Here is a 14,156-nt window from a genome sequence, read left to right on the forward strand (position 1 = left end):
AGCAGAGAAAGAGGTAGGCAAGGGACAGTGTTTCAAGTCAGTCAGCTACAATTTCTTACTTCTTCCCAGGCAGAGGTGCATTTATTAGTTTTTATTTTAAAAATATTTTAAGTATATGCACTAATATGTCAATAATTATTCAACCACAAATATTGGAAGTGGTAGAGAAAGAGGTAAAGAAAGGGGCAGTGTTCCAATTGTACTAATTTTTTCAACTATTGCAACTGGTCCAAGTCAATCGGATGAAACTTCTGTATCCATACAAGTAATTTATCTAATTATTCATAGAAAACATATATATACTCTAACATTTGAGTCTCAATAAACTGGTTAGTGTAAGTGGTGGAGGAAGAGGAATAAGTAGAGAAAGTAGTGGCAGAGGAAGATGGATGCCTCAAGAAAGACATGAAAAGGAAGGCATAGGTAGAGAAAGAGAAATGACTCAAGAAAGACAAATCAGTCTGGCAATAAAAGAGGCCTAGGAAGATGGATGCCTCCTGAAAGACAAGATCATGAGGATACGAGTGGACATACAATACCTTTTAAAAAGGCAAAGGATGATAAGGATTGAAATATACGAAGCAGGAAATGGCTTTACCTCCCTAAATGTAAGTAGTGAGTATAATTTTTCTTGACTTATTCAAATTTATGTCTTTTTAATATCTGTTTTGACTATGCAGCCTAAATTATCAAGTAGAAGGGTCATTAGCACTAATACAAGGGTGACAAAGAGGGATATAGTAATTGGTGATGTTGGCTACACACTAAGGAAAGGATTTAAATGGAAGGGAAAGTTAGTCATAATCGATAGCAAACTTCAAAAAATGAGGGTTGAAAAGGTTAGAAAGTCTGCAGCTGCTAATAATCAAAGCAAAACTAATTCAAGCAGGAAGACTCATGTTCCATGAAAGTAAGGCGAATTCAGTTCAGCTGATGTGATGGTTATGGCAGATTTATGGTGTTGATAATATTGTCTCAAACCATTATGATTTATATATTTTGGTGATGTTCTTGTTACTATTTTGGTTATGTAGTTTAGTTTAAAGTATGTTTTGTTATCTCTATATTTTAGGTAACATTAGGTATCAAACTATGTTTTGTTAGGTACCAAACAAAACAAAGTCAAGATTTTGGTCGTAGTTCTCATTTTGATAGTAAACATTGATTATGTTGGAATGAAATTCTCGTCTTGTTTTATTATGGTTGCCTTGTTACTTTCAATTATTGTATTTATAGTTGAATATGTATGAATAAGAGGTTTTGAATGCTCTCAACTAGTATTTAATGTCACAATATATTAATATAAAACAGGCTATATAAGCCTAATACAAATTGATACAAAACATGTTGCATAAGTCTTCTCTTATAAAATCAAAAAAATTACATCTTGTTAAAGTCGTTGCTATTCCGAAAAAGAGAAAGCAACAAAAGCAATAACAAAACTAAGGATGTAATGTAGGAATAGAGAACAACCATGACAATTTTAGCTGCACACACTATATTTGGCATCCTTCACATTTTTGGTAATGCTTAAAAATAGAAAAAAAACATCATGAAAATCATGACTGTGATCTTCCAATTACAACATTTTCTCTTCTTCTTCTCCGTCTCCTTCGTTATCTATTTTTCCTTACTTTCATAAAATATCAATGTTTCTTCAAACTCCTTTTCTCTTGGCCAATTTTGAAATAACTGACTTGGATCATAAATTAATTTCTTCTGATTCCCTCCATCTAAATAACTTGCATGACTTTTTCTAAGATAGAGTATGAAAAAATCAATTTAACAAAAACAAGAAAAAAATAAGAGACTATATAGAATGTACATGATAGTGTGGAGAGGACCAAAATATTTTAGTTGGATTGTTCTCTAACCATAACGTTTGCATTGAAAGTACGTCTTCCAAAATCTTTTAGTTGGATTGTTCTCTAACCATAACGTTTGCATTGAAAGTATGTCTTCATGTTTGCATTGCATTTTCAAACACAACATGGAATCATTCTCATCATTATAAATACAATTCAAGATTGCATTTGACATGGCTTGAATTTTTCCCTACCTAATCAGAAAATATAACATGATTTCAAAAATTTTAAACAAATTAAGACAAAACAATGGCTGAAAAGTAAGAAGAAATTAGAACATACATGGAAAGTGCTACCATTTTAGGTTGATTTAATTGAGAATATCTTGAGAAGAGAGTCACTGTTTTTTAAAGCTCCAAGGTTCTTTCAACGGAGATTTTGGACAATGGGTTCTGTTAAAGAGAAGAGAAGATAGGTGTTTAAAATAATTTATCAAAAAAACTACATGTGGCATTTTTTAACTTATGGTTGCAGCAAATTTTCCAGTCTCGCGGGCGTCCTTTGTATGAATGCAAATATGAGCTAAAAATCGATCAAAATAATCTATTTACAACGATCTGTACTAGTTTTATGGGGTGATAGATCGTCCACAAAGTTAAAGTGTCTTTTTATAAATTCAGAACAACTTCAATAATGACTTTATGACTTTTCCTTTTTATAAAAAGGTAAAATATTTTTAAATTAGTTTCAGGGGACAGGGTTAGTTGCTATTTTTAGTATATATACTTATTTTTCCACATAACTTTTAAAAGTGTACTTACCCTAAACACAAATCCATTCTAATCCTTCGTGATTTTGGTGCCCACAAAGCGAAGGCCAACGAACCTCTCTCTTCATGAACGTGATGCCGTTCGCAAATGCAGAGAGGATTTTTGGCTGCACTATACCAAGTGCACCAGCAATTGAAAATAATAAAAAATTCTTCAAACAAAACCTCAAAATTCATTCGGAATCCCGTAAATGCAACTGATATGCCACCCAATTTTAGATTAATTAGTCAAGATTCTTCAATTGCAAACAAACTAAAATAATTATTTTTAAAAAAGAAAAAATAGTTTTTTAATTATTTTCAGGGACAGGACTACCTTGCCATTTTTAATATAAATACTTATTTTCCCACCTAACTTTAAAAAAAATATTAATATGATTTTTAATTTAGTTTATGTTTTATTTATATGAATTAAAATCAGGTAAGATACAGTTAAATTATTATAATTAATATTATGATTAATTTTTAAATTAACTATTTTAGTACGTTAAATTAAAAAGTTTGATTGATTGATAGATTGGTTAGATAATTAATTCGTATCAATTTTACCTCAAATCAATTTCAACTTGGTCGATTCCTTTGTGCCATTTTAAACCTCCAGAATCAGATCATTTTGAGCTAAGTAATTAACATAAGTGAAAGGGAATGACAAATGTAAAATAAATATCATGGCTTTTATTAATTCAACGCAAACATGTGAATTTTTCTTTGGAAATTGCTTCTTGCATCCGATATTACTTCAACTTTGCACTAAGAAATTATAAATGAAATGCATATTTTATCATAATGCTCATATAAATTAGTGCTTGTCTCCAACAGAAAAGATTAGGAGAATGAATAATTAATACTATGGATAAACTATAGAAGAAAAGATATTTTTTAATATGTTAAAATAGAGAAGAAAAATAAAAAATTACTTTTAATATAGGGAAAAGGGTCGATTTATTTTTATACTTTAAAAAATTGACTAAATATATTTTTTATCATAAGATAGGGTCAAATTTATCATTATTGTCATACTTTGGGGCCACATTTATCCTTCTACTTTGAAAATTAGCTAAATATATCATCTTTCATGTATTAAGGCCAAATTTAGCCTTGATGTCGTACTTCAGGGTTAAATTTACCCTCATTATTAAGAAACTTTTCACATGTATTCTTCATTTAACAGAAACGCTCAAACCAACTTTAAATGACTCATTTTTTAAATAAATCATACCTTAATCTAACACGCCTAATCCGACCAATAAAAATTACACAAATAAATATACCCCTTCCTCGGTTCTGGTGGTCATTTTTCCAATAAACAAATATGTTTCTTTTTCAACATACAGCGCTGATAGGTTGTTTACAAATGAACAATAAGTAAAATGGAATAGGATAACGCAGAAACATGGAACTAAAGAAAATATCTATTACAAGCATTGCTCTTGTGTCTAGTTATGTTCAAATTTTAAAATTTGGTATGCAATTCTATGTGCATCTAGATTCTAGAATCAGTGGATAAGTTTACTGAGCAAATGACAAGATGAAAAATTTGTGTAGATCCAAATCGTATAAAGACATAAGAATGAAGAGATGTCACAATTGACACATAAGAAAACATCTTAACTAGATCGTTCAGAGAAATATCCAGTGGGCCTAATATGTTGTATCTGACTACTAAGTGCCAATTTTCATGAACTTTGCACTGATGCAGATTCATGAACTGAGGGAGGGTTATATTTGTTTGTGTCTGCACTGATGCAGATCCACAAACTGAGGAGGGTAATATTTATTTGTGTTTGCACTGATGCAGACCAAATTATCATAAGCTATACGCAGATAAATATTCAATGGCTTAACCTCGTTGAAAAAATTTAATCAACAGAACTGAGGGCGTATATTTGTTTGTCTTTTTTGTGGTTCGAGTCAAGTTGGGCGAGTTAGATTAATGTGTTTATTTTTAAAAAAATGATGTATTTAACGTTGATTTTGGCTTTCCTATTAAAGGAAAGGTATATGTGAAAAGTTTCTTAACTACGAGGGTCAAGTTGAACCCAAAATATGATATCGAGAGTAAATTTAACCCCAAAATATGACAAAAGGTATATTTAGCCAATTTTTCGTAAATTTGGCCCTAATATATCATAGCGAGGGTAAATTTGACCCCAAAGTATGACGAGGGGTATATTTAACCAATTTTCCAAGGTAGAGACGTATTTGACCCTTTTCCTTTTAATATAATTCACAAAACACAGCACAGGAAGTTATCAAATGCAGAACGGAAAAGATACAAATATACCCCCAAACTTTAATAAATGGTACAAATATATCTTCTGTCATACTTTGGTTACAAATATACCCTTGTCGTTAATGAAAAAGTACAAATATACCCTCGAACTTTAATAAATGATACAAATATACCCTCCATCATACTTTGGGTACATTATATACCTTATTGTTAAAGAAAAGGTACAATATACTTTTCTTATTAATGACAGGACACATATCAACATCGTATTGATTGACCCTTTTTAATTTATTTTATCTGTGAATAATTTAATCCATCCTAAATTATAACTCATACCTGACCTAAATAATCCGACCCAACCTGTGATACAATGAGAACCTTAATCTGGCTGAGGAATGTCCAAACTTCGCAAGTTTTTCTAATGTCTTTGTTCTTAAAATGTTATCTTCTTGTTCACTCTTTGAAGTTGGTGAACAATGGTGTAACAATGAATTTAAAGTAGGTAACAACAACTATGACTCAGGAACAATTTATGATTCATCGACGCTCATGAATCAAAAAAAACAAATAACAACCGTTCATGAGGAACATGAAACAACATCAGAATATTAATCTAACATTAGAACATTAAACAACATCACAATATTAAACAAATCTCTACTCGATTCTAGATGGTAGATAGATCGAAACATGAATCGAACCGACACATTTGTTAGGGTTTTTTGGGTTAGTAAGAGAGTGGAATAAAGAAACTCGCGTGAATAGAGACGCGTGATATGTCTCTTGAAGTTTCTCTATTACACGTCCGAGTCAGATTATTTGGATTGAGTATGAGTTATTATTTAGGATAGATTATATTATTCACAGATAAAACAAATTAAAAAGGGTCAACCAATACGATGTTGACACGTGTCCGACATTAATGAGAAGGGTATATCTATATACCTTTTCATTAACGGCAAGGGTATATTTGTACCTAAAGTATGACGGATGATATATTTGTACCATTTATTAAAGTTCAAGGGTATATTTATACATTTACATTAACAACAAGGATATATTTATACCCAAAATATGATGGCGGACCTACTTGTACCATTTATTAAAGTGACCTTTTCTGAATGCGGAATACCATGGTTGATGAAATGCTGGAGCAAACCTCCGCTTAGAGTCGACTTCGTGTATTGTTTGACACAACATAATTACTAGCAAATCTCAAGTCAAATAAACTTTAACCGGATGATCAGATTTAGATGGTAAACACCACATAGTATTGAAGCAAATGCTCCATCAATAGATTGATTTTTGTATCAAATAAAGGTAAAACTGCATACTACCCTAGTAAATAGATAGGTTTGGAAGTTTGAGCTAGAACCATGCTGTTTATCTTCCTGGATAGGCTGGGGATAACAAGAAATAACCAGGAAAAACAGAACCATGAGAAGCCGATGGGCTATAGCTACGATCTAAATTTCCACAAAACCACACATAAAATGATAAAATTGGAGGGACGTATTAGCCCAAACTCCCTGCAACAATAAGCATGATGTAAAAATGTTGATCCAGAGAGATTAAAAGACTTGGCAAATTTCAGCTTTCACGTGAAATAATTCTATCAGTTACATCGGCTAATCAAAATGATAAGGAATCTTAGAAAGAACAAAAGTTACAAAATCGAAGGCGGGCCGATGCAAGTCCCCGCAAGCTACAAAATGTATCCTCCTATCCAACAACTAAATCTTAATGATACAATTTTCTTCCACTTCTTTTTTCACATTTTCATTTTCCCTTTCCAGAATTTGCACTAATCATCCGTTCCTCCCATTTACAGGTACAACAATTTTGTTTTTCTTTTTCCTCGTCTGATGGAATTTCTAGGGTAATGATGTGTCAAAAACTACTGTACCTTCACAACTCAGTATATTACAACTCGGAGAAGCCCTGGTTGTGGCTCATAGTAGTCAAGGCCCTCCTCTAGCAGGTAACGCTGGACTGCAATAGGAAGCCTAGCAGGAGTACGCGAACCCTTTGTATGGTGTCCTGTTCCGACACAAATGTAAACCTGTATTCGCTGGTCTGCTGTTCTGGCAGCATTCCTCAACACAGACAGCTCACGCTTTAGGACATGAATAGCCTCAGTAACATGAAGACCATGCAGATCTATGATTCTCTCTTGTCCTCTCCCATTTCCCTGCATCTCTGGATTCCTGCAAAGAATTTTAAGTACATGAATACACCTAAAAATTCTCTATATTAAACAATATCTGCAAGGCAAAGAGCCTTTTTTTCTCTTTGGTGGGAGGTAATTGGTGGGGGGGTTCACAAAACTTTATCAGCTGAGTTTATGTTTTGTCACCAAAAAGCTCAATTAGCATGAATGTCCAACGTTAGTATCCTCACTGTCATTTTGTGTCGTTGCACAATGAGGAAGCTGAATCACAGCCCCTGACAATTGTAAATGCTACCTAAGCAGCACATGAATGGAAAATGCTAGAAATCAATAGGAAGATGTATGATTTCGTCTAGAGCAGAAAATTTGAAAAGTTGGTGTGTGAAATGAAGATTGTGATGATAGAGAATTCTAGAGTTCGAAAATCTTGTTGAAAGGACGTCATCATCATATAAAAACGTAGGTAGAAAGAGCTTAGGGTGCCAGAGCATAGACAACAACATATCCAGTGCCACAAGAAGTGGGGTCTAGGGAGTGTAGGATGTACACAGACCTTACCCGTATCGTTCTGGGGTAGAGAGGTTGTTTCCGATAGACCCTCGTCTCAAAACAAGTGCCAGATCATAGACGTGGAAGATAAAAAAACAGACCTTAGGCGATATATAGATTCTTGAGCCTTCCCATGAGCTGCCTTCATCTGCATGTTGTGAAGCTGTCCTTTGACGCTCAGTTCTTTGGCCAAAGCCTTGTTACCAATAAGGTATGCCTGACGAGCCTACTCAGAGACACAGTTACATAGATTAAGGATCTGGTAGTGTAGCATAAGAGAGCCAAGTTACTTGACATGATCATAGAGTAAATCCCTGCCACAATGATTCTCAATCCCACATCATCATGCAGTGAAGCTAAAAAATAAACTCCACAGGTGCAACAGACAACAAATTATGATAACCATATAATAAGATGGCCTTTGCAATTTCTACAGCCGTAATAGAATTATAGCTAACACACTTAAAATGTTTTTATAATTTCTTTAACAGAATTTAACCGACTGTGTCTCCTCCTGAACAACCTTTTTTGCTTCATAGTGGTACCAAGGAAGACTACACAATTTGTTTCTCTAAGCTAAAAAGTGCGCATGTAATTATATCCAGCAATCAAAGTGATTTTTATCTCACAACAGGAAATTAGCTAACAGTAGAATGCCGAAGAATATAGGCACAAAACAATAATAGAAAACCATGACAGAATCGTGTATCTAATGATACTAAATTGGTTTAGAAAAGAAAAGTAACCAAGTTAAGTAGATGTTAATGAACCTAGATGCGCTATATTTAATCTCAAAATAAATCGTATAGAAGTTGGACATCATAGGTGGAAGAATATACAAGGCAGAAGATCAATATGTTATTTGAATGTCCAGTGAGATCAGAATACAATGAAAATCTAAGAAGTGCACTCTCCAATTCCTTTACCTAGGTCATGATTAAGGGCATAGCGCATGCAATCACTTCCAATTTAAAAGGAAAAGGGTTTTGGTTCAGTGGTAAAGACACAACATATGATGCGAGGGCTAGACAAACATCACGGGTTCGATACTGCCACACACAAAGCCTGGTGTTTAAACTGGAAGGAGGGTAGAGGAGGGGGCCAATACTCTCCGTAGTTTCAAACCAGTGCACCACCTAGAGCCAGAAGCCTACAGGGGATTTCTCTGATATCGAAAAAAAAAAGAAAAAGAAAAAAGGAAGAAGGTAACACTTCTGACTTCATGTTAGCACCGAAGCATCTACAGTTAGCTTTTCCAAGGATCATCACTAATTCTTGGTCGTTTCCAAGTTAATTTCCTTTGCATGTATATGATACATGTATCCATCATGCCTCATGGACTTCTTACTTCTTTCTTTTTTGGGTTTACCGAAGGTCTAAACCTCTAAAGTACTATGCCCTTGTGGCTTCAATTACTAATACAAATGAACATTGAAGTGAGTTCACATTTGCACATTGTATCCACCTTTGCAATCATCATGTATTCTACATACCTGTTCAAAGTATGCATTACGTAAGCGTGCATGGTCACGAGCCTCTTCCCGCATTTCAGAATATATATTTGCTGCAATCTTAACGAAGTCAAAGCACATAGATGGGCAGAAATTATTTTCCTCAATGAACATTCAATAATTATATTGTCTGCTTCAGGAAAAAATTACCAACTGATTCTCCAGTTTCAAGCCATACTGGAGCTGCACGTGTGGAACCTCGGCTCTGCAACCTATCACCATAAACTCCTCTACTCTGCCCACCATTGTAAGAGCTAGCCAATGCAGGTGAATTTCTACTTGATCCAACACTACCCTCAGCTACTCCAGTCCTATCATACTTCCATATGCTAGAATCCTGAGATGCCATCTTTCTGACAGCAGATGCAAAATCTGTAGCACCTCGAAAAGGGATGGAAGAGCCAGATCTAAACAGAAAGGTGCTCTCTTTTTCAGAAGACCTATAGGGATTGACATTTTGTTGAACATCAGTGCCAGAGTACTTAAGGCTGTTATTTTGATTTTCTGCCACAGAGAGAGCAGGGAAATCCAGAGCACTAAGATTTGGAGCAGACAAGGCTTTTGAATTCATATTTTGATTCAATGCACCATCAACTTGAAGCTGTAATAAAAGAGTTTTGAGCCATTAGTATGTAATTAATGGTTCCACGAAAACAGAGTCTCCAATTGAAAATCATCTCCAACTGAAAATCAATCTTCAAAACTATCAGAGAGATGACCAGAAGTTTTACCATTCCCTATATTATGTCCATTACCGCTATTCTGTTCAGTGCAATTAATTTGAGTGAAAATCTAACTATTTGTATAATCCTCTGAAAAATTATGTGCTTCGAACTCAAGACAATCTAAATAACACATAAATGACATAGGCTACTAGGACATTGAGACACAATGACGGTAGCTACTTGATTGAACTTTTTTTATAAGCAGCTGATTGACTAAACTTACCACATAATTGAATTTCTAGACATTTATAACCTAGAATGCTTAAACATCATGAGTGGAGAAAATCTAAATTATTTAATTTATGAGGACCGGTGCTCAAATAATTCTAATCACTGAATATTATTTCCCAAAAGCTGGATCACTCAGAAAAGATTTTTTTGGAAAAAAAAAATGAGTGAAAAGTAAGTCAATTAGACAACCTATTCCAGCCCAGACTGATAAATATAACTGCAGTAACTTTAACCTAACAAATCAATTCTTGAAGATTAGACAGCCAATTGCCTTTCAAAACTTTATACAATTCTACGCTACTGTATCCACAAAGATTAAGAAAATGAACCACACCTCAAGCTGAGTAAGCATTTCAATTGTCAGATTCAAGTCACCTCCATTGGCATAGTACACCTCTGCAAGACTTTCAGCAGCAAAACCAGGAAACTGAGAGGACAAAAACTCAAGAGGATTTATATCTGCTTCAAAAAATGGTTGCTCATTCATCATGTCTGCAAAGAAGCTGTTTCCTGAATTCCCATTATAATGAGGCCCCTCCCTAATATTGGCAAAAGGCTGGTCATTGGTCAGAGATGGCTTGTCCCAGGGTTTAGAAAGCAGATGAAAACTAGCTGAGGATGCATCTTCACCAAAAGATTTAACAGGATATCCTGTCTTTTCAACAAAACTAGTCCCATTAATGCAGTTAGGAGATAACTCCTGCTGGTCCTTCAACATGAACCCACTGCCAGTTGAGGCAGGAAATACTGATGCTTCATTGACATCAGTTGCTGATAATCTAGAAAATGGAAGACTGCTGATTCCATGAGAATCTTCTTCTCCCATGACATTGAAGTCCGGTGTAATATCATCCGGGAGCTGGCGACGCCAATACTGGTGGGCTTCATCATCTGAGTTGTTTGAAGCAGATGATTCTGATCTATCCAGTACAGCTTTTCCCAGAGTTATAGTGGAATTAGCAAACTTTGATGCATCGGTGCTGCTAGTGCTACCTGAGGGTGATCTGAGTGCAAAGGGTACAAATTCTGCGGCATTTGGATTCAAGCTTGTCGCTTTTGCTAAGGTTAGCTTTTTGTCACAGGTAGGAGTCCCTTTTCCTGATAAGCTCATTCTTTTTTCTTCGTTATACTTTTTTTCTTTTTTCTTGTTAGTTGGTTAAGAAAAGAGGGTCACTACATACGTCATTAAACTTCTAATTATAAGATGGTGTAACTATGCAGTCAATGTCACCCAAACCCTGCCAAAGAAGAAAATAAAAAACTTACTTACAAACTTAACTCTATTTATCAACATCTTTTAAGTCCAAAGGGCAAGATAAAAAATAATCATAAGCACCAATAAGTGTTCACTGTTCAAAAGCCGAGAACAATAATCTATGTAAATGTGACCTTATCACTTCAAACAAAATCAGATATTGCCCATATTAGGAACAAACACAAGTATGGACAAATAGCTTTAGGTGGTCTGATAATACTAACTCATTGCAAGATCATCTGTAGGTTCATCTAAACTTTTATTTCAGTATATTAAGTTATTTCAATCAACAACCCCCTGATCGTCGAATCAGATGTATGAATCCCCTTATCCACCCAATCCATATCATATCCATTTCATTCCAATACTAAGTAATTGCGCTCATAGCATCTTCAAGAATAACAACAACAACAACAACAACAACAACAAAAAACCCAGTGTATTCCCACATAGTGGGGTCTAGGGAGGGTAAGATGTACGTAGTCCATACCACTACATCTGGAAAAGTAACAAGGCTGTTTCCGATAGACCCCCAGCTCAAGACAAAGAATAATAAACAAATTCATAATAAAAGCATGAAACGAGATGGCACAACGAAGATACGACACCCACACAGTAATACCCTACACTAACGTACCAAAGGCACCCCACATGCACTAGCCTTCTATCCTAATCCGCGTCCTCCACACCTTCCTATCTAGGGTCAAATCCTCGGTAAACTGTAACTGCTACATGTCACGTCTAATCACCTCTCTCCAATACTTCTTTGGCCTTCCCCTACCCCTCCTGAAACCATCCAAAGTTAGCCTCTCACACCTACGAACTAGGGCATCTGTGCCCTTCCTCATCACATGCCCAAACCATCTCAGCCGAACTTCCCGCACCTTGTCCTCCAGCGAAGCCACTCCAACCTTCTCACGGACAGTCTCATTCCTAACCTTATCACCCCTAGTAAGCTCACACATCCAACACAACATCCGCATTTCCGCCACCTTCAATGTTTGAACATGAGAATTCTTGACTGGCCAACACTCCACTCCGTACAACATAGCCGGCCGAACTGCCACTCTTTAGAACTTGCCTTTCAGTTTGGGCGGTACCTTCTTATCACACAACACTCCCGAAGCGAGCCTCCACTTCATCCATCCTACCCCCAATACGATGGGAAATATCCTCATCAATCTCATCATTCCCCTGAATCATTGACCCAAGATACTTAAAACTATCCCTCCTACAAACAACTAGGGACCCCAGCCTCACTACCCAATCATTCTCCTGCCTCAAGTCATTAAATTTACATTCCATATACTCAGTCTTGCTCCTACTTATCTCCAAACCTCCAATTTATCATTCACACCTCCCCACATCTCATCAATCAAAACTACATCATCAGCAAAAAACATACACCAAGGCACCTCACCTTGAATACGCCGCGTCAACACATCCATCACCACCGCAAACAAAAACGGGCTAAGAGTCGATCCCTGACAATTGAGTTCATATATCTCCCATGTTTAAACCAAATAACAAGATTCCTGAAGTTCAATAGACCTTTTCTTTAAGCAGATTATTTCAATAAACTGATCATCTTTTTTTTATTGAAGTGATAAATCCTCATCCAGCAAAGCAACAGTGAATCTTCTAAACCTCAGTTTAACAAATCATTTCAATAAACCACGCAAATCACCACAAAAAGACGTAAAATTATATATTTACTTAATAAACAATATTAAACTAAAAGAAAAAAACTTAATTGCTTCGAGACAAATAATATCAGCAGATCTCCATGAATCTCTACGAAAAAAAAATGAACAATAAACACAGAAATAAAACAACAAATCAACCAGAGATAGCGTACGAAATTATAAGATCTGATATATATATATATATATAGAGAGAGAGAGAGAGAGAGAGAGAGACCTTTACGAAGCTCGATTATGGACGAAACATAATCGAATGGATCCATTAGCTGCAGATGATGATAATATTTTCAGATTCAACAATAACATAAATGAAAGAAAATTAAGAAAATAAAACAAAAACGAAAGACGAAGAAAAAAAAAAGTACACCACAGAAAAATACAAAGGAAAAAGTATGAGAATCCTTCTGCTTCGCTGCTGCTATTCAACTTCTTCGATGTCTTAGCTGAGATAGAGAGAGAGAATGATGAGGGAGAGAGGGTTTTAATTTTTATTTTTTTTTATTATTGTGCTTCTTCTCTCTCTATATATATAGATGCATCTGTATTGTTTATCTATTTGCTGTATCACTGTTCTACTAATTCTAGCTTTGCTTTTTCTTTTTTTCTTTTTCCTGCCGGTCAATTTCTTTTTCTTTCTTTTTTGCCCTTTTCTTTGGTTTTTGGCTTTTAGGAAATCCTTTCTTTGTGACCACATAATAAAAGGGCAACTGTGTTGCCCAATAAAAAAAAGGGGGCAACTGAAACCTCAACCCTGCGCCACTCAATATCCACCCACCCCTTTTTGAGTATACTGTCCCAACGACCCCCTTCTCTTTACTCTCACTATTCCTTCAGCCAATTGATATAACAACATCACACCAATATAATTTCACAAGGGACATTTAGGAAACATAGAATATATATAGAATTTATTCTTATTTTCATGGGTCCTTGTAAAAAATATTAAAGTTTATTTTAAGAAATATCTAGATATTTTAGGTAATTCTAGTAAAAGAATCTAGAAAGATATTGACATGACTCGATCCGGGGTCTTGTCGTAATGGGCATCTCAAGTCCAACCAGGATCGGGGACCACCCCCGATACCCAACCAAACTATCCAAATCGATAACCTGAGTCGGATACATTCCGAACATATAACAAGATA

The 14,156-nt window shown here is 35.2% G+C and overlaps 1 protein-coding gene across 3 annotated transcripts; it reads right to left on the reverse strand.

The window, feature by feature from the left end:
* Nucleotides 1-6,438: 6,438 nt before the first annotated feature.
* On the reverse strand, nucleotides 6,439-13,882 carry LOC107838891 (polyadenylate-binding protein-interacting protein 7). 3 transcript variants are annotated; one of them, XM_016682135.2, is made up of 7 exons: nucleotides 13,392-13,882; nucleotides 13,229-13,277; nucleotides 10,388-11,291; nucleotides 9,248-9,698; nucleotides 9,080-9,150; nucleotides 7,688-7,812; nucleotides 6,439-7,074 (listed from the first exon to the last, which is right to left on the reverse strand). In XM_016682135.2, the coding sequence occupies exons 3-7, from the start codon at nucleotides 11,162-11,164 to the stop codon at nucleotides 6,783-6,785; spliced, it is 1,716 nt and encodes a 571-aa protein (XP_016537621.1). In that variant the 5' UTR covers nucleotides 11,165-11,291; nucleotides 13,229-13,277; nucleotides 13,392-13,882; the 3' UTR covers nucleotides 6,439-6,782. The 3 variants fall into 3 exon arrangements, with proteins under 3 accessions (XP_016537621.1, XP_047251754.1, XP_047251753.1); XM_047395798.1 differs by having other exon boundaries at nucleotides 13,382-13,733; XM_047395797.1 differs by having other exon boundaries at nucleotides 13,379-13,691.
* Between the last annotated feature and the right edge of the window lie 274 nt (nucleotides 13,883-14,156).

Source organism: Capsicum annuum, chromosome 8, assembly GCF_002878395.1.
Source record: "Capsicum annuum cultivar UCD-10X-F1 chromosome 8, UCD10Xv1.1, whole genome shotgun sequence".
Taxonomy (NCBI): domain Eukaryota; kingdom Viridiplantae; phylum Streptophyta; class Magnoliopsida; order Solanales; family Solanaceae; genus Capsicum; species Capsicum annuum.

What these genes read in the sequence shown, in the direction of transcription:
- LOC107838891 (XM_016682135.2), bottom strand. Translation starts at nt 11,164, where the DNA reads ATGAGCTTATCAGGAAAAGGGACTCCTACCTGTGACAAAAAGCTAACC. An exon ending in AAATGCTTACTCAGCTTGAG is followed by an intron (nt 9,699 to 10,387) that starts GTGTGGTTCATT and finishes CTTTTATTACAG; the next exon opens with CTTCAAGTTGATGGTGCATT. An exon ending in GAATCTATATATCGCCTAAG is followed by an intron (nt 7,075 to 7,687) that starts GTCTGTTTTTTT and finishes AATTCTTTGCAG; the next exon opens with GAATCCAGAGATGCAGGGAA.